Source organism: Chiloscyllium plagiosum, unplaced genomic scaffold, assembly GCF_037043375.1.
Source record: "Chiloscyllium plagiosum isolate Xiang-an unplaced genomic scaffold, Cpla_swu_hap1 HiC_scaffold_12, whole genome shotgun sequence".
Classification (NCBI taxonomy): Eukaryota; Metazoa; Chordata; class Chondrichthyes; order Orectolobiformes; family Hemiscylliidae; genus Chiloscyllium; species Chiloscyllium plagiosum.
The window spans coordinates 95,301,334-95,328,337 of record NW_028270150.1 but is presented as its reverse complement, the minus strand read 5'-3'; the positions used below and the strand labels follow the sequence as shown (position 1 = coordinate 95,328,337).

Sequence of the window (27,004 nt, the reverse complement as noted above, 5' to 3'; positions counted from 1 at the left end):
ACCAGGATCCTGCAGTGAAACACCGGTGTTCACCAGGATCCTCCAGAGACACACCGGTGTTCACCAGGATTGCCCAGAGACACACCGGTGTTCACCAGGATCCCGCAGTGAAACACCGGTGTTCACCAGGATCCCCCAGAGACACACCGGTGTTCACCAGGAACGCCCAGAGACACACCGGTGTTCACCAGGATCCTGCAGTGAAACACCGGTGTTCACCAGGATCCCCCAGAGACACACTGTTGTGCCCCTTCTTTGTGGCAATGTGAGACTACCTAATTGAAAAATTCCCATCGCTCAGATCCATTCTCATCGGAGTGCTGCAGTAGGGTGCCTCAGAGTTTAACCAAGATAAAGATGAAGTCTGCATTCAAGGGTTCCTGCAGGGTTCTCTTCATGCCTGCCACCTGCTTGCTCCATTGGTTATTGATGAACCAGCCTCGGTACCGAGCAGACTCAAAGCTCAGGGTGGCGGCTTGCCGCTCCTTCATGTAGAAGATGAACCTCCACTGTGGACTGTACTCAGTGATCTTTCTCAGAGACCGCGAGGTACATTCCTGAGGACGAAAAATATTCTTCCCGTCAGTTCCCCCGAGCCGACTGTCAGAAATCAACAGTTATCATCATAGGGACAGAGAGGCTAGGAGCAGAAGGAGGCCATTCGGCCTTTCAATTCTGCTACCTTTCTCTCTCTGACAAAGACACACGCACACACTCACACAGACATACACTCATACACAGACACAGGTACACACTCATACACACACTGACATACACACTCATACACACTCACACAGACATACACTCATACACAGACACAGGTACACACTCATACACACACTGACATACACACTCATACACACTCACACAGACATACACTCATACACAGACACAGGTACACACTCATACACACACTGACATACACACTCATACACACTCACACAGACATACACTCATACACAGACACAGGTACACACTCATACACACACTGACATACACACTCATACACACTCACACAGACATACACTCATACACAGACACAGGTACACACTCATACACACACTGACATACACACTCATACACACTCACACAGACATACACTCATACACAGACACAGGTACACACTCATACACACACTGACATACACACTCATACACACTCACACAGACATACACTCATACACAGACACAGGTACACACTCATACACACTGACATACACACTCATACACACTCACACAGACATACACTCATACACAGACACAGGTACACACTCATACACACACTGACATACACACTCATACACACTCACACAGACATACACTCATACACAGACACAGGTACACACTCATACACACACTGACATACACACTCATACACACTCACACAGACATACACTCATACACAGACACAGGTACACACTCATACACACACTGACATACACACTCATACACACTCACACAGACATACACTCATACACAGACACAGGTACACACTCATACACACACTGACATACACACTCATACACACTCACACAGACATACACTCATACACAGACACAGGTACACACTCATACACACACTGACATACACACTCATACACACACACACTGACATACACTCTACACTCTCGTACACACACACACTCATACACATACACATACACTGACATACACACTCGTACACACACACTCATACACACACTCATACACACTCATACACACACACACTGACATACACACTCGTACACACACACTCATTCACACACACATGCACTGACATACACACTCATACACACACACTGACATACACACTCGTATACACACACACTCATACACACACACATACACTGACATACACACACACACTCGTATACACACACACATACACTGACATAGACACACACACACTGACATACACACACAGACATACACACTCATACACACACTGACATACATACACAGACACACACACATATACACTGACATACACACACACACACTCATACGCACACACATACACTGACACACACAGACATACACACTCATATATACACACAAACACACACACATACACTGACATACACACACACTCATACGCACACACATACACTGACACACACAGACATACACACTCATATACACACACAGACACACACACATTGACATACACACACACAGACATACACACTCATACACACGCAGACACACACATACACTGACATGCACACACAGACACATTCACACTGACATACATACTCATATACACACACATACACTGACATACACATGCACAGACATACACATTCATACACACACAGACACACAGGCATACACTGACATACACACACAGCTATACACACTCATACACATGCAGACATACACACACACAGACATACACACTCATACACACACAGACACACTGACACACACACACACACAAAGACACACAACACAGACATACACACTCATACACACACAGACACACTGACACACACACACACAAAGACACACACACAACACAGACATACACACACAAACACACTCATGCACACACAGACACACACTGACATACTCACACACATACACACTCATACACACAGACACACACACACTGACATACACTCATACAAACACAGCCACTCACACACACACAGACACTCACACTGACATAAACACTCATACACACTCTCTCATATACACACTGACACACATACACACACACTCTCACACACACACACTGACACAAACACACTGACATACACTCAGACACACACACGCATACACACTCTCACACACACAGTGACACACCCACACACACAATGCCACACACACACATGCACACACACTCACACACACACATGCACACACGCTCTCACACACCCATTCATTCACACCCACACACTCTCTCACTCACATACACATTCACATACACACACACACACTCTCACACAGACACAATCTCTCTCAAATAAACACAGACACATTCATACACACACTCACGCGCACACACTCACACACACACAAACTCTCTCACTCTCACACACACTCAGTCTTACACACGCACTCACTCTCTCACATATACACACCCTCACACACACAATCAGTCACTCTCACACACACTCTCTCACATGCACACACTGACTTTAACACAAACACAAACACTCTCTCAGACACATACACTCATTCTCACACACATACTCACTCTCACGCACACTTGCTCGCTCACATACACACACACACAATTATTGCTGCCATGTTAATCCGAAGGTGGTGGGATTTGAATTCACTAACTAGGAATCTGGCATTAAGGGTCCAATGATGACCGTGAATCTATGTTGAGTCCATCTGGATCACCGCTGCCTTTAGGGACGGAACCTACCATACTCACCCGGTCTGGCCTACATGTGACTCCAGACCCAGGCCTGCTAAGGAGTCAGAGCCATTCATTACCAGGTCAGTGCACATCATCTCCAAGGTGCACTGCAGGCATACACCAAGGGTCCTTAGACAGCACCTTCCAAACCCACGGCCACTTCCATCTACAGTGTAAATGGAGCTGGGTGACAGAGGGAGGTAAATGATCGTACCCTTTTTCCTTCCTCATGTACTTATCCAAATGATTTTCAAATGTTGTAACTGTTCCAACTTCCAGCACTTCCTCTGAAATTTTTATTCCACACCCAAACCACTTTCTGTGTCAAAAAGATTGACCCTCATGTCTTTTATAAAACCTTAAAAATCCGCCCTTTCCTCAAGGGTGGTTTTAAACTCTCACCACCCTAGAGGAAAGACCCCTCATGATGTAAAACGCAATAATTATGTTTGTACCGTTGTGATTGCAGCAATGATGTTTGAGTGCTGATGTTGCAATGCAGAGGGAGTGCTACAGGGAAGGTGCTGTCTTCCAAATAAACTGCACAAGGGATTCACTGAGTTCAAGTCCCACCATGCTGGGATTCGGGAACCTGGGTCCCCAGAACTTTAGCTGAATTAATAGTCTGGCCATAACGCCACCATCGCCATCGCCTCTCCCCACAAGGGTTTGATGGTCAGGAGAATCGACAGGTATTTCTGTGACCACAAACAATACTCCAGAATGCTATCTTGCTCCTCTGCTTCTAGGCCCAAGGATATCTCAGAGCGGCTATAGAACCGGGAGGGTGAATGGCCTATGGTTGTGGTACACATTGCTACCAATAGATATGGGTTCACAAAACAAAGAGAGTTGAGGACCTAAAAGGGAGCTGGGAAGTAAGTTGAAAAGGAACACCTCAAAAGCAGTGATCTCAGGGTTACGACAGTGTCATGTGCTCATCAGAGTAGAAATAGCAGGATATGTCAGTTGAGTATGTGACTGCAAATAGGGTGCGATGGGGGACGGTTTCAGATTCCTGGGACATTGAGACCAGTTCTGGGAGAGGTGGGGCCAGTACATCGGATAGGGTCCACCCGGTTAGGACTGGCACTGTTGCGCTCAGGCAAGTATTTGCGAGTGGGGTGGTTGGGATGGGTTTAAACTTGAACAGCAAGGGGATGGGTACCTTAGCAGGCTGAGGAAGGAAAGGGAAAAAAGGACAGTAAAAGAAAGAACATAAAATGCAACGACAGGATGAGAGAAACACAGCCACAGCTTTGGGATGAATTAAACATGGCAACTGGGCAAGCCTAAAGGTTTCGTATCTTAATGCTCATGAGGCGATCAAAACTGGGAACATAACATTCAGGGATATTTGATCTTTTGGAAAATCGGGAGGGTGGGGGGGGGGGGGGGGGAAGGAAAAAGGTGGTAAGGCAGCGATGTTAATAAGGGATGACATGAGAACACTTGTGTGAGGTTATCTCGGCTCAGATGGTATGGATAGAGGCGAGATGCAATAAGGGAACGTGCAGATTAGTCTCTCAAAGAGTAACCCCACAGCAGGAAAACACAAAATTCGACAAATATTAAAGGCATGTAAGAAAACTAGAATGATTATTCTGGGGGACTTCAATCTTCATGTTGGTTGGGTAAATCAAATTGGAAAGGATAGCTGCATCAAGAGATTCAGAGAATGCATTAGGAATAATTACCTCCAGAAATATGAAGCCAATCAGGAAGCAGGCTCTTTTAGATCTGGTAATGGGTAATGAGGGAGGCTGAATAATTCACCTCAAGGTCAAAGATCACCTTGGAAGTAGTGATCATAACAGGACAGGATTTAACGTTCACATTAAGAGTGAGAAACTTGGGTTGTTGTGTTTAACTTGAACGGAGGGAATTGCAGTGAAATGAAGGATGCCGTTAGTTAAAAGAGACTGGACTGGTCAGGTTAGGAGTTATGGCAGTGGCAGACTTGAAAGGAGGTAAGTCATGGTGCTCGGCAAAAGCATGTCCCAGTAAGGAGGAAAGATTCAAGGAGAGGGATAAACCAACCATGGCCCAAACTGGTTTCATGTTGACCATGCTGGCTCCAACTGCTTGGATTTAGTCTGCATCCCTCAAAACCTTTCCCACGCATGTACCAATCCAAATCTTTTCAAAATGTTGCAATTGTGCCTCAATCACTTCCTCTGGCTGCCCATTCCATACACGCACCACCCTCTGTGTGAAGTAGTTACCCTTGTGCTCTTCTGAAATCTTTCCCCTCTCACCTTCAACCTTTGCCCTCTAGTTTTCAATCCCCCAGCCCTGGGAAAGAGGCTATCCGCTTTCAACCCATCTCTGCCCCTCATGATGTAATATACCCCAATAATGTCAATGGTTTTAAACGCAATGGTTTATCACAGGGAAGATAAAGTGACTTATACATTGACAAGTATTGTGTAAGGATTGTCATGTAATACATTCCATTGTCACTTGTCTTAGAAACCAAAAAACGAACCTGTCAGGTTTCAAACTGTGAACGAGACATCTGACAGCTGTGGCTACGAAAGCAATCCTGTCGGAAAGGTAGATAAAAGGCATCTGGAGTACGGGTGTGAGGGTATGGGTGTGAGGGTACGGGTGTGAGGGTACGGGTGCAAGAGTAAGGGTGTGTGAGTACGGGTGTGAGGGTACGGGTGTGTGAGTACGGGTGTGAGGGTACGGGTGTGAGGGTACGGGTGCAAGAGTAAGGGTGTGTGAGTACGGGTGTGTGAGTACGGGTGTGAGGGTACGGGTGTGTGAGTACGGGTGTGAGGGTACGGGTGTGAGGGTAGGGGTGTGAGAGTACGGGTGTGAGAGTACGGGTGTGAGAGTAAGGGTGTGAGAGAACGGGTGTGTGAGTACGGGTGTGAGAGTACGGGTGTGAGAGTAAGGGTGTGAGAGAACGGGTGTGAGAGAACGGGTGTGAGAGAGGGTACGGGTGTGTGAGTACGGGTGTGAGGGTACGGGTGTGAGGGTAGGGGTGTGTGAGTACGGGTGTGAGAGTACGGGTGTGAGAGTAAGGGTGTGAGAGAACGGGTGTGTGAGTACGGGTGTGAGAGAGGGTACGGGTGTGTGAGTACAGGTGTGAGAGTACGGGTGTGAGGGTACGGGTGCGAGAGTACGGGTTTGTGAGTACGGGTGTGAGGGTACGGGTGTGTGAGTACGGATGTGAGGGTACGGGTGTGAGAGTACGTGTGCAAGAGTACGGGTCTGCGCGTACGGGTGTGAGAGTATGGGTGTGAGGGTACGGGTGTGTGAGTATGGGTGTGAGGGTACGGGTGTGAGAGTATGGGTGTGAGGGTACGGGTGTGAGAGTACGGGTGTGAGAGTACGGGTGTGAGAGTACGGGTGTGTGAGAGTACGGGTGAGAAAGTACGGATGTGAGAGAATAGGTGTGAGGGTATGGGTGGGAGTGTACGGGTGGGAGTGTACGGGTGTGAGAGTACGGGTGTGAGTACGGTTCTGAGGGTACGGGTGTGAGGGTACGGGTGTGTGAGTACGGATGTCAGAGTATGGGTGTGTAAGATTACGAGTGAGAAAGTACGGGTGTGAGAGTACGGGTGTGAGAGAATGGGTGTGAGGGTACGGGTGGGAGTTTACGGGTGGGAAAGTATGGGTGTGAGAGTACGGGTGTGAGTACGGGTGTGAGTGTATGGGCGTGAGGGTACGGGTGTGTGAGTATGGGTGTGAGGGTACAGGTGTGTGAGTATGGGTGTGAGAGTACGGGTGTGAGAGTACGGGTGTGTGAGACTACGGGTGAGAAAGTACGGGTGTGAGAGAATAGGTGTGAGGGTATGGGTGGGAGTGTACGGGTGGGAGTGTACGGGTGTGAGAGTACGGGTGTGAGTACGGTTCTGAGGGTACGGGTGTGAGGGTACGGGTGTGTGAGTACGGATGTCAGAGTATGGGTGTGTAAGATTACGGGTGAGAAAGTACGGGTGTGAGAGTACGGGTGTGAGAGAATGGGTGTGAGGGTACGGGTGGGAGTTTACGGGTGGGAGAGTATGGGTGTGAGAGTACGGGTGTGAGTGTATGGGCGTGAGGGTACGGGTGTGTGAGTATGGGTGTGAGGGTATGGGTGTGTGAGTACGGGTGTGTGAGTACGGGTGTGTGAGTACGGGTGTGAGGGTACGGGTGTGAGAATACGGGTGTGTGTGTACGGGTGTGAGGGTAGGGGTGTGAGTGTACGGGTGTGAGGTTACAGGTATGAGTAGGGGTGTGAGAGCACGGGTGTGAGAGTACGGGTGTGAGTGTATGGGTCTAATTGTACAGGTGCGAGGGTACGGGTGCGAGAGTAGGGGTGTGAGGGTATGGTGTGTGAATATGGGTGTGAGGGTACGGATGTGAGGGTACAGGTGTGAGAGTACGGGTGTGAGAGTACGGGTGTGAGAGTACGGGTGTGAGGGTACGGGTGTGTGAGTACGGATGTCAGAGTATGGGTGTGAGAGTACGGGTGCGAGAGTATGGGTGTGAGGGTATGGTGTGTGAATATGGGTGTGAGGGTACGGATGTGAGGGTACAGGTGTGAGAGTACGGGTGTGAGAGTACGGGTGTGAGAGTACGGGTGCGAGAGTACGGGTGTGAGAGTACGGGTGTGAGGGTACGGGTGTGTGAGTACGGGTGTGAGAGTACGGGTGTGAGAGTATGGGTGTGAGAGTACGGGTGTGAGGGTACGGGTGTGAGAGTACGGGTGCGAGAGTACGCGTGTGAGGGTACGGGTGTGAGAGTACGGGTGCGAGAGTACGGGTGTGTGAGAGTACGGGTGAGAAAGTACGGGTGTGAGAGTACGGGTGTGAGAGAATGGGTATGAGGTACGGGTGGGAGTGTACGGGTGGGAGTGTACGGGTGTGAGAGTACGGGTGCGAGAGTATGGGTGTGAGGGTACGGGTGCGAGAGTACGCGTGTGAGGGTACGGGTGCGAGAGTACGGGTGTGAGAGTATGGGTGTGAGGGTACGGGTGTGAGAGTACGGGTGTGAGAGTACGGGTGTGAGAGTACGCGTGTGAGGGTACGGGTGTGAGAGTACGGGTGTGAGAGAATGGGTGTGAGGTACGGGTGCGAGAGTACGCGTGTGAGGGTACGGGTGCGAGAGTACGGGTGTGAGAGTATGGGTGTGAGGGTACGGGTGTGAGAGTACGGGTGTGAGAGTACGGGTGTGAGAGTACGCGTGTGAGGGTACGGGTGTGAGAGTACGGGTGTGAGAGTACGCGTGTGAGGGTACGGGTGCGAGAGTACGGGTGTGAGAGTACGGGTGTGAGGGTACGGGTGTGAGAGTACGGGTGCGAGAGTACGGGTGTGAGAGTATGGGTGTGAGGGTACGGGTGTGAGAGTACGGGTGTGAGAGTATGGGTGTGAGGGTACGGGTGTGAGAGTACGGGTGCGAGAGTACGGGTGTGAGAGTACGGGTGTGAGAGTACGCGTGTGAGGGTACGGGTGTGAGAGTACGGGTGCGAGAGTACGCGTGTGAGGGTACGGGTGTGAGAGTACGCGTGTGAGGGTACGGGTGCGAGAGTACGGGTGTGAGAGTACGGGTGCGAGAGTACGCGTGTGAGGGTACGGGTGCGAGAGTACGCGTGTGAGGGTACGGGTGCGAGAGTACGGGTGTGAGAGTATGGGTGTGAGGGTACGGGTGTGAGAGTACGGGTGTGAGAGAATGGGTGTGAGGTACGGGTGGGAGTGTACGGGTGGGAGTGTACGGATGTGAGAGTACGCGTGTGAGGGTGCGGGTGTGAGAGTACGGGTGCGAGAGTATGGGTGTGAGGGTACGGGTGCGAGAGTACGCGTGTGAGGGTACGGGTGCGAGAGTACGCGTGTGAGGGTACGGGTGTGAGAGTACGGGTGCGAGAGTACGGGTGTGAGAGTACGGGTGTGAGAGTACGCGTGTGAGGGTACGGGTGTGAGAGTACGGGTGCGAGAGTACGCGTGTGAGGGTACGGGTGCGAGAGTACGCGTGTGAGGGTACGGGTGCGAGAGTACGGGTGTGAGAGTATGGGTGTGAGGGTACGGGTGTGAGAGTACGGGTGTGAGAGTACGGGTGTGAGAGTACGCGTGTGAGGGTACGGGTGTGAGAGTACGGGTGCGAGAGTACGGGTGTGAGAGTATGGGTGTGAGGGTACGGGTGTGAGAGTACGGGTGTGAGAGTATGGGTGTGAGGGTACGGGTGTGAGAGTACGGGTGCGAGAGTACGGGTGTGAGAGTACGGGTGTGAGAGTACGCGTGTGAGGGTACGGGTGTGAGAGTACGGGTGCGAGAGTACGCGTGTGAGGGTACGGGTGCGAGAGTACGCGTGTGAGGGTACGGGTGCGAGAGTACGGGTGTGAGAGTACGGGTGTGAGGGTACGGGTGTGAGAGTACGGGTGTGAGAGTACGGGTGTGAGAGTACGCGTGTGAGGGTACGGGTCTGCGCGTACGGGTGCGAGAGTACGGGTGTCAGAGTATGGGTGTGAGAGTACGGGTGTGAGAGTACGGGTGTGAGGTTACGGGTATGAGTAGGGGTGCGAGAGTACGGGTGTGAGAGTACGGGTGCGAGAGTACGCGTGTGAGGGTACGGGTGCGAGAGTACGGGTCTGCGAGTACGGGTGTGAGGGTACGGGTGTGAGGGTACGGGTGAGAAAGTACGGGTGTGAGAGTACGGGTGTGAGAGAATGGGTGTGAGGGTACGGGTGGGAGTGTACGGGTAGGAGTGTACGGGTGTGAGAGTACGGGTGTGAGTACGGTTGTGAGGGTACGGGTGTCAGAGTACGGGTGTGTGAGAGTACGGGTGAGAAAGTACGGGTGTGAGAGTACGGGTGTGAGAGAATGGGTGTGAGTGTACGGGTGTGAGGGTACAGGTGTGTGAGTACGGGTGTGAGAGTTCGGGTGTGTGAGTACGGGTGTGAGGGTACGGGTATGAGTAGGGGTGTGAGAGTACGGGTGTGAGAGTACGGGTGTGAGAGTACGGGTGTGAGTGTACAGGTGTGAGGGTACGGGTGTGAGAGTACGGGTGTGAGTGTACAGGTGTGAGGGTACGGGTGAGAGAGTACGGGTGTGAGGGTACGGGTGTGAGGGTACGGGTGAGAGAGTACGGGTGTGAGGGTACGGGTGTGAGGGTACGGGTGTGAGAGTATGGATGTAAGCGTACGGGTGTGAGGGTACGGGTGCGAGAGTACGGGTGTGAGAGTACAGGTGTGTGAATACGGGTGTGAGAGTACGGTTGCGAGTGTACGGGTGCAAGTGTACGGGTGCGAGTGTACGGGTGCAAGTGGACGGGTGTGAGAGTACGGGTGTGAGGATACGGGTGTGAGGGTACGGGTGTGTGAGTATGGGTGCGAGAATACGGGTGTTTGAGTATGGGTGTGAGAGTACGGGTGTGTGAGTACGGGTGTGAGCATATGGGTGTTAGGGTACAGGTGCGAGAGTACAGATGTGAGGGTACGGGTGTGAGAGTACGGGTGTGAGTGTACGGGTGTGAGAGTATGGGTGTGAATGTATGGTGTGTGAATATGGGTGTGTGATTATGTGTGTGAAAATATGAGTGTGAGGGTACGTGTGTGAGGGTACGGGTGTGAGGGTACGGGTGTGAGGGTACGGGTGCAAGTGTACGGGTGTGAGGGTACGGGTGTGAGGGTACGGGTGAGAGAGTACGGGTGTGAGGGTATGGGTGTGAGGGTACGGGTGTGAGGGCACGGGTGTGAGGGTACGGGTGTGTGAGTATGGGGGTGAGAGTTTGAGTGTGAGGGTACGGGTTTGAGGGTACGGGTGTAAGAGTACGGGTGAGAGAGTACAGGTGTGTGTGTACGGGTGAGAGGGTATGGGTGTGAGAGTATGGGTGTGAGAGTACGTGTGTGAGGGTACGTGTGAGAGAGTACGGGTGTGTGAGTATGGAGGTGACAGTACGAGTGTCAGGGTATGGGTGTGAGGGTATGGGTGTAAGAGGAAGAGTGAGAGAGTATGGGTCTGAGGGTATGGGTGTGAGGGTACGGGTGTGAGGGTATGGGTGTGAGAATATGGGTGCGAGAGTACGGGTGCGAGAGTACGGGTGTGAGGGTACGAGTGTGAGGGTACGGGTGTGAGAGTACGGGTGTGAGAGTACGGGTGTGAGGATATGGGTGTGAGGGTACGGGTGTAAGAGTACGGGTGTAAGAGTACGGGTGTGAGGGTATGGGTGTGAGGGTATGGGTGTGAGGGTACGGGTGCAAGAGTACGGGTGTGAGAGTACGGGTGTGTGAATATGGGTGTGTGATTATGGGTGTGAGAATATGGGTGTGAGGGTACGGGTGCGAGAGTATGGGTGCGAGAGTATGGGTGTGTGAATATGGGTGTGTGATTATGGGTGTGAGAATATGGGTGTGAGGGTACGGGTGTGATGGTACGGGTGTGAGGGTACGGGTGTGAGGGTACGGGTGCGAGAGTATGGGTGTGAGGGTACGAGTGAGAGAGTATGGGTGTGAGTGTACGGGTGCGAGAGGACGGGTGTGAGGGTACGAGTGAGAGAGTATGGGTGTATGAGTATGGGGGTGAGAGTTCGAGTGTGAGGGTATGGGAGTGAGGTTACGGGTGTAAGTGTACGGGTGAGAGAGTATGGGTGCGAGAGTACGGGTGCGAGAGTACGGGTGCGAGAGTACGGGTGTGTGAGTATGGAGGTGAGAGTATGAGTGTGAGAGTACGAGTGTGAGGGTACGGGTGCGAGAGTATGGGTGCAAGAGTATGGGTGTGAGGGTATGGGTGTGTGAATATGGGTGTGTTATTATGGGTGTGAGAATATGGGAGTGAGGGTACAGGTGTGAGGGTACGGGTGTGAGAGTACGGGTGTTAAAGTACGGGTGTGAGAGTATGGGTGTGAGGGTACGGGTGTCAGAGTACGGGTGTGAGCGTACGGGTGCGAGAGTATGGGTGTGAGGGTATGGGTGTGAGAGTACGGGTGTGAGTGTACGGGTGTGAGTGTACGGGTGTTAGAGTATGGGTGTGAGTGTACGGGTGCGAAAGTATGGGTGTGAGAGTACGGGTGTGAGGGTATGGGTGTGAGGGTACGGGTGTGAGGGTATGGGTGTGAGGGTACAGGTGTGAGGGTACGGGTGAGAGGGTATGCATGTGAGAGTACGGGTGTGAGAGTACAGGTGTGAGAGTTCGTGTGCGAGAGTACGAGTGTGTGAGTACGGGTGTGAGGGTAGGGGTGTGAGTGTACGCGTGAGAGGGTAGGGGTGTGAGTGTACGGGTGTAAGAGTGCGGGTGTAAGAGTACGGGTGTAAGAGTACGGGTGCGAGAGTACGGGTGTGAGGGTATGGATGTGAGGGTTTGGGTGTGAGTGTACGGGTGCGAGATTACGGGTGTGAGAGTACGGGTGCGAGATTACGGGTGTGAGTGTACGGGTGCGAGGGTACGGGTGTGAGAGTACGGGTGTTAAAGTACGGGTGTGAGGGTACGGGTGCAAGAGTATGGGTGTGAGGGTATGGGTGTGTAAATATGGGTGTGTGATTATGGGTGTGAGAATATGGGAGTGAGGGTACAGGTGTGAGGGTACGGGTATGAGGGTACGAGTGAGAGAGTACGGGTGTGAGGGTACTGGTGTTAGAGTACGGGTGTGAGGGTACGGGTGTTAGAGTACGGGTGTGAGCGTACGGGTGCGAGAGTATGGGTGTGAGGGTACGGGTGTGAGAGTATGGGTGTTAGAGTACGGGTGTGAGTGTACGGGTGTTAGAGTACGGGTGTGAGGGTACGGGTGTGAGAGTACGGGTGTGAGAGTATGGGTGTGAGGGTATGGGTGTGTGAATATGGGTGTGTGATTATGGGTGTGAGAATATGGGAGTGAGGGTACAGGTGTGAGGGTACGGGTATGAGGGTACGAGTGAGAGAGTACGGGTGTGAGAGTACTGGTGTTAGAGTACGGGTGTGAGGGTACGGGTGTTAGAGTACGGGTGTGAGCGTACGGGTGTTAGAGTACGGGTGTGAGCGTACGGGTGCGAGAGTATGGGTGTGAGGGTACGGGTGCGAGAGTATGGGTGTGAGCGTACGGGTGCGAGAGTACGGGTGTGAGGGTACGGGTGCGAGAGTATGGGTGTGAGGGTACGGGTGCGAGAGTACGGGTGTGAGAGTACGGGTGCGAGAGTATGGGTGCGAGGGTACGGGTGCAAGAGTATGGGTGTGAGTGTACGGGTGCGAGAGTATGGGTGTGAGGGTACGGGTGCGAGAGTATGGGTGTGAGCGTACGGGTGCGAGAGTATGGGTGTGAGGGTACGGGTGCGAAAGTATGGGTGCGAGAGTATGGGTGTGAGGGTATGGGTGTGAGGTTATGGGTGTGAGGGTACGGGTGAGAGGGTATGGGTGCAAGAGTATGGGTGTGAGGGTATGGGTGTGTGAATATGGGTGTGTTATTATGGGTGTGAGAATATGGGAGTGAGGGTACAGGTGTGAGGGTACGGGTGTGAGAGTACGGGTGTTAGAGTATGGGTGTGAGGGTACGGGTGTCAGAGTACGGGTGTGAGCGTACGGGTGTGAGTGTACGGGTGTTAGAGTATGGGTGTGAGTGTACGGGTGCGAAAGTATGGGTGTGAGAGTACGGGTGTGAGGGTATGGGTGTGAGGGTACGGGTGAGAGGGTACGGGTGTGAGGGTACGGGTGAGAGGGTATGGGTGTTAGAGTATGGGTGCGAGAGTATGGGTGTGAGAGTATGGGTGTGAGGTTATGGGTGTGAGGGTACGGGTGAGAGGGTATGCATGTGAGAGTACGGGTGCGAGAGTACAGGTGTGAGAGTTCGTGTGCGAGAGTACGAGTGTGTGAGTACGGGTGTGAGGGTAGGGGTGTGAGTGTACGCGTGAGAGGGTAGGGGTGTGAGTGTACGGATGTAAGAGTACGGGTGTGAGAGTACGGGTGTGAGAGTACGGGTGTGAGAGTACGGGTGTGAGAGTACGGGTGTGAGGGTATGGGTTTGAGAGTACAGGTGTGAGAGTACGGGTGCGAGTGTACGGGTGCGAGGGTACGGGTGCGAGGGTACGGGTGTGAGAGTACGGGTGTTAAAGTACGGGTGCGAGAGTACGGGTGTGAGCGTACGGGTGTGAGGGTACGGGTGCGAGAGTACGGGTGTGAGAGTACGGGTGTGAGAGTACGGGTGTGAGAGTACGGGTGTGAGGGTATGGGTTTGAGAGTACAGGTGTGAGAGTACGGGTGCGAGTGTACGGGTGCGAGGGTACGGGTGCGAGGGTACGGGTGTGAGAGTACGGGTGTTAAAGTACGGGTGCGAGAGTACGGGTGTGAGCGTACGGGTGTGAGGGTACGGGTGCTAGAGTATGGGTGCGAGAGTACGGGTGTGAGCGTACGGGTGTGAGGGTACGGGTGTGAGAGTACAGGTGTGAGTGTACGGGTGTTAGAGTACGGGTGCGAGAGTATGGGTGCGAGAGTATGGGTGTGAGGGTATGGATGTGTAAATATGGGTGTGTGATTATGGGTGTGAGAATATGGGAGTGAGGGTACAGGTGTGAGGGTACGGGTATGAGGGTACGAGTGAGAGAGTACGGGTGTTAAAGTATGGGTGCGAGAGTACGGGTGTGAGCGTACGGGTGTGAGGGTACGGGTGCTAGAGTATGGGTGCGAGAATACGGGTGTGAGCGTACGGGTGTGAGGGTACGGGTGCGAGAGTACAGGTGTGAGGGTACGGGTGTGAGAGTATGGGTGCAAGAGTATGGGTGTGAGGGTATGGGTGTGTAAATATGGGTGTGTGATTATGGGTGTGAGAATATGGGAGTGAGGGTACAGGTGTGAGGGTACGGGTATGAGGATACGAGTGAGAGAGTACGGGTGTTAAAGTACGGGTGTGAGGGTACGGGTGTTAGAGTATGGGTGTGAGGGTACGGGTGTCAGAGTACGGGTGTGAGCGTACGGGTGTTAGAGTACGGGTGTGAGCGTATGGGTGTGAGGGTACGGGTGTGAGGGTACGGGTGTGAGAGTACGGGTGTGAGCGTACGGGTGCGATAGTATGGGTGTGAGGGTACGGGTGTCAGAGTACGGGTGTGAGCGTACGGGTGTTAGAGTACGGGTGTGAGCGTATGGGTGTGAGGGTACGGGTGTGAGAGTACGGGTGTGAGAGTACGGGTGCGAGAGTATGGGTGTGAGGGTATGGGTGTGTGAATATGGGTGTCTGATTATGGGTGTGAGAATATGGGAGTGAGGGTACGGGTGTCAGAGTACGGGTGTGAGCGTACGGGTGTTAGAGTACGGGTGTGAGCGTATGGGTGCGAGAGTATGGGTGTGAGGGTACGGGTGTCAGAGTACGGGTGTGAGCGTACGGGTGTTAGAGTACGGGTGTGAGCGTATGGGTGTGAGGGTACGGGTGTGAGAGTACGGGTGTGAGAGTACGGGTGCGAGAGTATGGGTGTGAGGGTATGGGTGTGTGAATATGGGTGTGTGATTATGGGTGTGAGAATATGGGAGTGAGGGTACAGGTGTGAGGGTACGGGTATGAGGGTACGAGTGAGAGAGTACGGGTGTTAGAGTACTGGTGTTAGAGTACGGGTGTGAGGGTACGGGTGTTAGAGTACGGGTGTGAGGGTACGGGTGTGAGAGTACGGGTGTGAGCGTACGGGTGCGAGAGTATGGGTGTGAGGGTACGGGTGTGAGAGTACGGGTGTGTGAGTACGGGTGCGAGAGTATGGGTGTGAGGGTACGGGTGTGAGAGTACGGGTGTGTGAGTACGGGTGTGAGAGTACGGGTGCGAGAGTACGGGTGTTAGAGTATGGGTGTGAGGGTACAGGTGTGAGAGTACGGGTGTGAGGTTATGGGTGTGAGGGTACGGGTGAGAGGGTATGCATGTGAGAGTACGGGTGTGAGAGTACAGGTGTGAGAGTTCGTGTGCGAGAGTACGAGTGTGTGAGTACGGGTGTGAGGGTAGGGTTGTGAGTGTACGCGTGAGAGGGTAGGGGTGTGAGTGTACGGATGTAAGAGTACGGGTGAGAGAATACGGGTGCGAGTGTACGGGTGCGAGGGTACGGGTGCGAGGGTACGGGTGCGAGAGTACGGGTGTTAAAGTACGGGTGTGAGGGTACGAGTGTTAGAGTACGGGTGTGAGGGTACGGGTGTGAGGGTGCGGGTGAGAGAGTAGGGGTGTGAGTGTACGGGTGTAAGAGTACGGATGAGAGGGTATGGGTGTGAGAGTACGGGTGTAAGGGTATGGGTGTGAGAGTATGGGTGCGAGAGTACGGGTGTAAGGGTACGGGTGTTAGAGTACGGGTGCGAGAGTATGGGTGCGAGAGTATGGGTGCGAGAGTACGGGTGTGAGCGTACGGGTGTGAGGGTACGGGTGCTAGAGTATGGGTGCGAGAGTACGGGTGTAAGGGTACGGGTGTTAGAGTACGGGTGCGAGAGTATGGGTGCGAGAGTACGGGTGTTAGAGTACGGGTGTTAGAGTACGGGTGTGAGGGTATGGGTGTGTGATTATGGGTGTGAGAATATGGGAGTGAGGGTACGGGTATGAGGGTACAGGTATGAGGGTACGAGTGAGAGAGTACGGGTGTTAAAGTATGGGTGCGAGAGTACGGGTGTGAGCGTACGGGTGTGAGGGTACGGGTGCGAGGGTACGGGTGCTAGAGTATGGGTGCGAGAGTACGGGTGTGAGCGTACGGGTGTTAGAGTACGGGTGTGAGCGTATGGGTGTGAGGGTACGGGTGTGAGAGTACGGGTGTGAGAGTACGGGTGCGAGAGTATGGGTGTGAGGGTATGGGTGTGTGAATATGGGTGTCTGATTATGGGTGTGAGAATATGGGAGTGAGGGTACGGGTGTCAGAGTACGGGTGTGAGCGTACGGGTGTTAGAGTACGGGTGTGAGCGTATGGGTGCGAGAGTATGGGTGTGAGGGTACGGGTGTCAGAGTACGGGTGTGAGCGTACGGGTGTTAGAGTACGGGTGTGAGCGTATGGGTGTGAGGGTACGGGTGTGAGAGTACGGGTGTGAGAGTACGGGTGCGAGAGTATGGGTGTGAGGGTATGGGTGTGTGAATATGGGTGTGTGATTATGGGTGTGAGAATATGGGAGTGAGGGTACAGGTGTGAGGGTACGGGTATGAGGGTACGAGTGAGAGAGTACGGGTGTTAGAGTACTGGTGTTAGAGTACGGGTGTGAGGGTACGGGTGTTAGAGTACGGGTGTGAGGGTACGGGTGCGAGAGTATGGGTGTGAGGGTACGGGTGTGAGAGTACGGGTGTGTGAGTACGGGTGCGAGAGTATGGGTGTGAGGGTACGGGTGTGAGAGTACGGGTGTGTGAGTACGGGTGTGAGAGTACGGGTGCGAGAGTACGGGTGTTAGAGTATGGGTGTGAGGGTACAGGTGTGAGAGTACGGGTGTAAGGTTATGGGTGTGAGGGTACGGGTGAGAGGGTATGCATGTGAGAGTACGGGTGTGAGAGTACAGGTGTGAGAGTTCGTGTGCGAGAGTACGAGTGTGTGAGTACGGGTGTGAGGGTAGGGGTGTGAGTGTACGCGTGAGAGGGTAGGGGTGTGAGTGTACGGATGTAAGAGTACGGGTGAGAGAATACGGGTGCGAGTGTACGGGTGCGAGGGTACGGGTGCGAGAGTACGGGTGTGAGAGTACGGGTGTGAGGATACGGGTGTTAGAGTACGGGTGTGAGGGTACGGGTGTGAGGGTGCGGGTGAGAGAGTAGGGGTGTGAGTGTACGGGTGTAAGAGTACGGATGAGAGGGTATGGGTGTGAGAGTACGGGTGTAAGGGTATGGGTGTGAGAGTATGGGTGCGAGAGTACGGGTGTGAGCGTACGGGTGTGAGGGTACGGGTGCTAGAGTATGGGTGCGAGAGTACGGGTGTAAGGGTATGGGTGTGAGAGTACGGGTGTGAGTGTACGGGTGTTAGAGTACGGGTGCGAGAGTATGGGTGCGAGAGTATGGGTGCGAGAGTACGGGTGTTAGAGTACGGGTGTGAGGGTATGGGTGTGTGATTATGGGTGTGAGAATATGGGAGTGAGGGTACGGGTATGAGGGTACAGGTATGAGGGTACAAGTGAGAGAGTACGGGTGTTAAAGTATGGGTGCGAGAGTACGGGTTTGAGCGTACGGGTGTGAGGGTACGGGTGCGAGGGTACGGGTGCTAGAGTATGGGTGCGAGAGTACGGGTGTGAGCGTATGGGTGTGAGGGTACGGGTGTGAGAGTACAGGTGTGAGTGTACGGGTGTTAGAGTACGGGTGCGAGAGTACGGGTGTGAGTGTATGGGTGTGTGAATATTGGCGTGTGTTTATGGGTGTGAGAATATGGGAGTGAGGGTACGGGTATGAGGGTACGGGTATGAGGGTACAAGTGAGAGAGTACGGGTGTTAAAGTATGGGTGCGAGAGTACGGGTTTGAGCGTACGGGTATGAGGGTACGAGTGAGAGAGTATGGATGTGAGGGTACGGGTGTTAGAGTACGGGTGTGAGGGTACGGGTGTGAGCGTACGGATGCGAGAGTATGGGTGTGAGGGTACGGGTGTTAGAGTACGGGTGTGAGCGTACGGATGCGAGAGTATGGGTGTGAGGGTACGGGTGTGAGTGTACGGGTGTTAGAGTACGGGTGTGAGCGTACGGATGCGAGAGTATGGGTGCGAGAGTATGGGTGTGAGGCTATGGGTGTGAGGGTATGGGTGTGAGGGTACAGGTGTGAGGGTGCGGGTGAGAGGGTAGGGGTGTGAGTGTACGGGTGTAAGGGTATAGGTGTGAGAGTATGGGTGCGAGAGTACGGGTGTGAGCGTACGGGTGTGACGGTACGGGTGCGAGAGTACAGGTGTGAGGGTACGGGTGTGAGAGTACAGGTGTGAGTGTACGGGTGTTAGAGTACGGGTGCGAGAGTATGGGTGTGAGGGTATGGGTGTGAGGGTATGGGTGTGTGATTATGGGTGTGAGAATATGGGAGTGAGGGTACAGGTGTGAGGGTACGGGTATGAGGGTACGAGTGAGAGAGTACGGGTGTGTGAGTATGGGTGTGAGAGTACGGGTGTTAGAGTATGGGTGCGAGAGTACGGGTGTGAGCGTACGGGTGTGAGGGTACGGGTGCTAGAGTATGGGTGCGAGAGTACGGGTGTGAGCGTATGGGTGTGAGGGTACGGGTGTGAGAGTACAGGTGTGAGTGTACGGGTGTTAGAGTACGGGTGCGAGAGTATGGGTGCGAGAGTATGGGTGTGAGGGTATGGGTGTGAGGGTATGGGTGTGAGGGTATGGGTGTGAGGGTACGGGTGTGTGAATATTGGTGTGTGATTATGGGTGTGAGAATATGGGAGTGAGGGTACGGGTATGAGGGTACGGGTATGAGGGTACAAGTGAGAGAGTACGGATGTGAGGGTACGGGTGTTAGAGTACGGGTGTGAGGGTACGGGTGTGAGGGTACGGGTGTTAGAGTACGGGTGTGAGGGTACGGGTGTGAGAGTACGGGTGTGAGCGTACGGATGCGAGAGTATGGGTGTGAGGGTACGGGTGTGAGTGTACGGGTGTTAGAGTATGGGTGTGAGGGTACGGGTGCGAGAGTATGGGTGCGAGAGTATGGGTGTGAGGCTATGGGTGTGATGGTACGGGTGTGAGGGTACAGGTGTGAGGGTACGAGTGAGAGAGTACGGGTGTGTGAGTATGGGGGTGAGAGTTCGAGTGTGAGATTACGGGTGTGAGGGTACGGGTGTAAGGATACGGGTGAGAGAGTACGGGTGTGAGAGTACGGGTGTGAGGATACGGGTGTGAGGGTACGGGTGTGAGGGTACGGGTGTGAGAGTATGGGTGTGAGAGTACGGGTGTGAGGGTACGGGTGTGAGGGTACGGGTGTGAGGGTACGGGTGTGAGAGTATGGGTGTGAGAGTACGGGTGTGAGGGTACGGGTGTGAGGGTACGGGTGTGAGAGTATGGGTGTGAGAGTACAGGTGTGAGGGTACGAGTGAGAGAGTACGGGTGAGAGAGTACGGGTGTGAGGGTATGGGTGTGAGGGTACGGGTGTGAGAGTATGGAGGTGAGAGTATGAGTGTGAGAGTATGGGTGTGAGGGTACAGGTGTAAGAGTACAGGTGAGAGAGTACGGGTGTGAGGGTATGGGTGTGAGGGTACGGGTGTGAGGGTATGGGTGTGAGAATATGGGTGCGAGAGTACAGGTGCGAGAGTACGGGTGCGAGAGTACGGGTGCGAGTGTCCGGGTGTGAGGGTACGAGTGTGAGGGTACGGGTGTGAGAGTACGGGTGTGAGGGTACGGGTGTGAGAGTACGGGTGTGAGGGTACGGGAGTGAGGGTACGGGTGAGAGGGTATGCATGTGAGAGTATGGGTGTGAGAGTACGGGTGTGAGTGTATGGGTCTGAGTGTACAGGTGTGAGTGTACGGGTGTGATTGTACGGGTGTGAGGGTACGGGTGTGAAAGTACGGGTGCGAGTGTACAGGTGTGTGAGTACATGTGTGAGAGTATGGATGTGAGGGTACAGGTGTGAGTGTACGGGTGTGAGTGTATGTGTGTGAGTAGACGGGTGTGAGGGTACGGGTGTGAGGGTACGGGTGTGAGGGTACAGGTGTGAGTACGGGTGTGAGAGTACCGGTGTGAGTACGGGTGTGAGAGTACGGGTGTGAGTGTACAGGTGTGAGTGTACAGTTGTGCGAGTATGGGTGTGAGAGTATGGGTGTGCATGTGAGTGTGCACGGGCATATGTGAGCATGAGAATGAGAGAATGTGTGTTTGAGAGTCCAAGTGTGTGAGTGTGTGTGTCCGTTTGTCTATGTGAGTTTGTGTGTCTGAGTGTGCGTGTGTCTGTGTGTGCATGTGGGAGTGGGAAAATGTCAGTGTGTATGTGACCGTCTCTGTGTATGTGTGAGAAATACTATGTGCGTACACACGTGTGCATGACCAATAGCATGTGTATTTTTGTGGGTGTGTGAGAGAGAGTATGTGGGTGTGTGAGAGTACATGTGTGCATTTGGGTGTGTTTGTGTGAGTCTGTGAGAGTGGCTGAGTGTGTGAGTGTGTGTCTGTGTGTATGGATGAGTGTGTTTATGTTTGTAAGCATGTGTATGTGCGAGTGCATGTGTGAGTGTGTGAGTGAGAGTGTGAGTGTCTGTGTGTGAGTGAGTGTGTGAGTATAAGCGTGTGTGTCTGTGTATGAGTGAGAATGTGACTGTGTGTGATTGCGAGTGGGTGTGTGTATGTGAGTGTGTGTATATGTGAGTGAGCGTGAGTATGAATATGCGTGTGTGAAGAGGTGATCAGAGGGTGTTGATGTGACATTGTCAACTCTGACCTGGGCAGTGTGGCTGGGGCTTGTGTCAGATGCCAGTATTCTGTCATGAGACAGCTTCCATGGTTTTTAATCGCCTGTGCTCTCGTATCTTAATATTGCAGACTATTTCATGACAGCAATGAGCTTTCTCCACCCATAGCCAGCTGGCCGCAACAAACCGGAGAACAACAGTGGCTCCCTCACCTCGATCTTGAGCAGGACGTCGCTCCCTTCTGTCTGACATGCCAGGAAATAATTTGTTTTTGAAAAATTGAGCACCACAGGCATCCCACAATATGGCTTGAGAATCTTGTTGGACTTGTAATAAAAGATTGTCAGCTGGGCTGTGAAGGGAATAAAAGTGGACATAACTGAGGCAATTTGTCTTTCACTCGCTGGTTTTAGCAACTGATACAATTTGTTTGACAGAATCTCTCTTCTATCCTCAGTCAATGAGAGGGTGTTACAAAGGGGATTAAAGGAATGTAATTGAGGCTGGGCAGGGTTTGAGGATAGAGTGCTCTGACAATAGGAGCCTCAATTACCAAATCGTCAAGGAGTGACATCAGTTCGGGTCGGCGAGTGCTGATAATTTTATTTTTAAACCAGCAAGATGTGTCAGTCTCGGAGCTGGGATTCAGTAACTTTTGATTACTTTGCTAAGTTAATGAATCAGACATAGTAAGTAATCCATTTCACTTTGACAAGCGATGTCCTGGTACTGGGGAGATGGGGTGCAGAGGAATTCACGAGGTTAATTCTGGATTTAAGGAGGTTGGCGTATGGGGAGAGACTGAGTAGACTGGGATTATATTCATTGGAATTTAGAAAATGAGGGGGGAACATTTAAAATTATGAAAGGAATAGGTAATGTTAGAAATAAGAGAGGATGTTTGCACTGGTGGATGGAAGGACATAGCCTCAAGATTAGAGGGAGCAGATTTAGGACTAAACTGTGAAGGAACCTCTTCCCCCAGAGGGTTGGGAATGTGTGGAATTCCTTCCTCAGTGAAGCAGTCGACATGACTTCTGTGAGCATTTTTAAAGCTCGGATAGGTACTTTTTTGAACAGTAAAGGAATTAAGGGACACAGTGTGAGGGCGGGTAAGTGGAGTCAAGATTAGAGTGGCGCTGGAAAAGCACAGCAGGTCAGGCAGCATCTGAGGAGCGGGCAAATCGACGTTTCAAGCAAAAGCCCTTCATCGGGAAACCCCCCCCCCCCCCCCCGTCTCCACCACCTGATTCCTGATGAAGGGCTTTTGTTCGAAACGTCGATTTCACTGCTCCTCAGGTGCTGCCTGACTGGCTGTGCCTTTCCAGCACCACACTCTAATCTAGACTCTGATCTCCAGCATCTGCAGTACCCACTTCCACCTTGCGGGTACGTGGAGCTGAGTCCATGAAAAGATCTGCCATGATCTTGTCGAATGGCTGAGCAGGGTCGATGGGCCAGACGGCCTACTCCTGTTCCTAGTTCTTACGTTCTCTTTGGTTCGAGACATGGCCAGCATTCAGGGACAGCGTGGTTGCCAGTATTAGATTCAGGGTAAAGCGATGGGGGAGCCTCAGACTTTGATTTGGGCTGAGAAGTGCAGGTTCACACTGACTGTGTACAACAGTCCTTCCCAGACACACTGATGGTCTGTATGTAACTTGCAGAGACAGAGAGATGCTGACCGTACATTGATTTTCCAAGGACAGGAGGACACCTAGTCCATGTCACCTCTGACTTGCCTGATGCTTGCAGAATTTGCTGAATCTATTACAGTCCAGGGTCCCTGTCAGGATTCTGCACACCCAAGGCCAGTGGAGGTTACCTCGAGAGAAGAGATCTTCATCTCTGTCTCAGCTGGTAGTCATTTGGACAGGAGGCGAGGATATAAATAAGACCGACTAAGAATGCAGAGCGACATTAGCCAAGTAGAAGGTGCTGCTGCAGAGCAGCATCCATTTTGAATGAAGTCACCTACCAGACTCAGGAACCTGCTGGCTCAGCACTATGGTTTGGTAGCAGTTGCCAGGCCGGAGGTACTGGTCTCTCTCGTTGTGAATTAGGAGTGGGTATTCGCTGTTCATTACCTTCATGATCATCCCACAGCAATCACCGGGGGGCACTTGTTCTGTCGAGAGACACAACCCAATTACTGCTGACAAGAGAGTGGAGGTGGTGACATCGTGTACAGCAACTTACTGGGACTTGGGTTCGAATCCACCAAAGACTGCTGGTGGCATGTCAAACCCACGTGGAGAGCGAAGGTGACCATGAAGCGATGGTCAGTTGCTGTGAAAACCCATTTGGCTCACTCACATCCTTCAGGGAAGGAAAACTGCTATCCTGACCTGGTCTGGGCCTACATGTAACTCCAGGCTCACAGCAATACAGGGGACCCTCAACTGCCCCTCTGCAAGGCACTCAGTTCAAGGGCAGTTAGGGTCAAGAAATAAATATTGATCTTGCTAGTGATCCACACAAGGTGTGAAAGAATGGATTGGAAGTGACAAGCCCCAGGATGTTTTGTGCCAAAGGGACTACAATATGGGGTTTGTGTTTCAGAGTAGCCATATTTCAGTCAAAGGGTAGATTTCCTTTATAAATGCTATGCACGTTTAACTCAACTGATCAATGATTCTTTTGCTCTGAACGGTAACGGTGATTTTTGGTAAATAAACAAGATAATGACAATTTATTTTTTCCATTCTCTAAGGTCTTCTCTCATTTTCACAAGGTTAAAAAAATCACACAACACCAGGTTATAGTCCAACAGGTTGATTTGGAAGCACTAGCTTTCGGAGCGCTGCTCCTTCATCAGGTGGTTGTGGAGAATAAGATTGAAAGACACAGAATTTATAGCAAATGTTTACAGTGTAATGTAACTGAAATTATATATTGAAAAAGACCTGGATTGTTTGGTCAGTTTCTCATCTTTTCGAATGACCATATTGGTTTCAGTTCTTTCATATGTACATCACAAAACCCTTTCTACAAGTTACATTGTCAAGTGAACTTGAGCAATTGGTGTCATGTCAGCCCAGGTAATGCACCGAAGGTGTGAGTTTCCCTGTGTGGGGCTGTCTGTGTCTTACAATCTTATTCTCCACAACCACCTGATGAAGGGGCAGCGCTTCGAAAGCTAGTGCTTCCAAATAAACCTGTTGGACTATAACCTGGGGTTGTGTGATTTTTAACTTTGTCCGCCCCAGTCCAACACCGGCATCTCCAAATCATGATGCCTTTTTCACACAAGCTACGTTCGCTACCCTCAGCTTCGGACAAACTGAAGACTTTCTAATGCTTCACTTCTGTCGTGTAAGTAGAGTGACTTTCACCTGATCCTTCTAAAAAGCCTCCAAGCATTCCCAGGAATGGTCTTGGGGTGAAAGGTAATTAGCGGTTGAGTGCAATTGTGCTCAAGGACCTGACTCTGATCCCCGGTAGAGGAACCAGAGGACCATCGAGGGACTGGTGATGCCAGGAAAAGGTCCATAGTGCAGTTTGGAGGCCGGAGGAAAGACCGGGAGGAACCTTGTGTCAACAGAGCAGCAGGAGACTGGCAGAGGTGGGTGAGGTTTGAGGTGGTGCCACTGCCCTGATGTGGCAGGGTGGGTACAGGGCATGTCTTTCTCCTCAGGACCTGCGCAGTTCACTGGTTATCCAGTGGGGGGAGTGGATGCTGCACTGAGGGTGGGTGTGCAGAGCTCTCTTGTGAACATCACCCTACTACCGCCTCCTTGTGGTGTCTGCCGTCTCTACCAGTATCCATTACTGGCGAAATGACAGTTTACTGCTACTAGTTCTCCTTTATCTATAACTTTCCCTAAGTCCTCTCTAATAACCAGGGGAGGTACTTAAATTGACAGGAGTCTGAGGGAGGGTCACCGGCCCTGAATGCTGCCAGACCTACTGAGCTTTTCCCAGCAACTACTGTGTTTGTGACTGAAATTGGCAGGATGAGACCCAGTGGTGCCTCACTGCCTTAGGGCCTCAATTAGTCACGTTACTTATTGACATGGATAACAGCATATATCAAGTCAAATACCCAAATTTGCTGATGACACAACGTTAGGTGTAGACAGTGTAGATTCTAGCATAAAATTAAAAGCGCATTGAATATAGAAGTTGGGAAGTTATGTTGCAGTTATACAGGACGATGGTGAGGCCGCACTTGGAATATTGTGTTCAGTTTTGGTCACCTTACTGCAGGAAGGATGTTACTAAACTGGAGAGACAGCAGATGAAATTTACAAAGATGTTGCCCCAGGACTCAATGATCTGAGTTATAGGCAGAGATTGGACAAGATAGGGCTTTTTTCTTTAGAGCGTGGGAGACTGAGGGGGGATCTTATAGAGGTTTATAAGATTTTGAGAGGCATGGATTGAGTGAATGTACTCAGTGTTCATCCCAGGGTTGGGGTATCGAGGGCGAGAGGGCATCAGTTTAAAGTTAGAGGGGAAAGAATAAAAGGTAACCTGAGGGACAATGTTTTTACACAGAGAGGGTGGTACGCATATGGAATGAGCTGCCAGTGGAAGTGGTTGAGGCAGGTACATTAACAACATTTCAAAGGCATTTGATCAAATACATGGCTAGGAAAGGATTAGAAGGATATGGGCCCAGTGCAGGGAAATGGGGTTAGCGTGGATGGATATTTTGGTCAGCATGAACCAGTCTGGGTCAAAGGGCCTGTCTCTGCGCTATAGGACTCTATGACTCTCTGCTAGTGATAGACAGGCGAATGGGCAAAACTTTGACAGATGGAATTGAACGTGAGATTATCCATTTTTGGACCAGGGTAAAAAGGATAGTACTGGGTACTTTCTAAATGGCATGAAGATAAACGCAGCGGATGTCCACAGAGACTTGGCAATTCAGGTGCATAGATCTTTAAGATACCACAAACGGGTGCAGAAGATAATCAAGTAAGCTAATGGACTGCCGGCCTTTCTACAGGAGTGGGAGGATGCAGACCTTATATTGCAGTTGTACAAACCTCCAGTTCGAGCCCCCTTGGAGTACAGTGAGCAGATCTGGGGAGCACACCTTCAGAAGGATAGACCGGCCTTAGAGGGACTACGATGAAGCTTTATAAGAATGACACCAGGACTTCAGGGGGTGAAGTTATGAGGAGAGATTGCACAATTGATCTTCTCTAGAATTTCGGAGGTTAAGGAGTGATCTGATTGAAAGCTTCAAGATAGGAACAGGAAAGGACAGGATAGATAAGGATCAATTATTTCCACTAGCTGTGGATTCTAGAAATTGGGGCATGGTTTGGGAATGAGGGCCAGAGCGTTCCGGAGAGAGGTTTGCAAGTCCTACTACACACACAGGGTGGGAGATGTCTGGAACTCTCTTCCACAAATGGTAGTGGATGCTAGATCAGTTGTTAAGTTTAAATCTAAGATGGATAATTTTTTGTTAAGCAAAAGCTATTAAGGGA

At 51.9% G+C, this 27,004-nt stretch overlaps 1 protein-coding gene across 1 annotated transcript in view; it reads right to left on the bottom strand.

Moving 5' to 3' along the window:
* Positions 1-287: 287 nt before the first annotated feature.
* Positions 288-27,004, bottom strand: part of LOC148148596 (uncharacterized) — a 43,588-nt gene continuing 16,871 nt past the window's right edge. The window contains exons 4-6 of the mRNA XM_087992416.1: positions 23,536-23,685; positions 21,770-21,909; positions 288-557 (exon numbers count right to left, since the gene is read on the bottom strand). Of these exons, the coding sequence (XP_087848542.1) occupies positions 336-557; positions 21,770-21,909; positions 23,536-23,685 (512 nt within the window). The 3' untranslated portion in view covers positions 288-335. The remainder of the gene's footprint in view (positions 558-21,769; positions 21,910-23,535; positions 23,686-27,004) is intronic.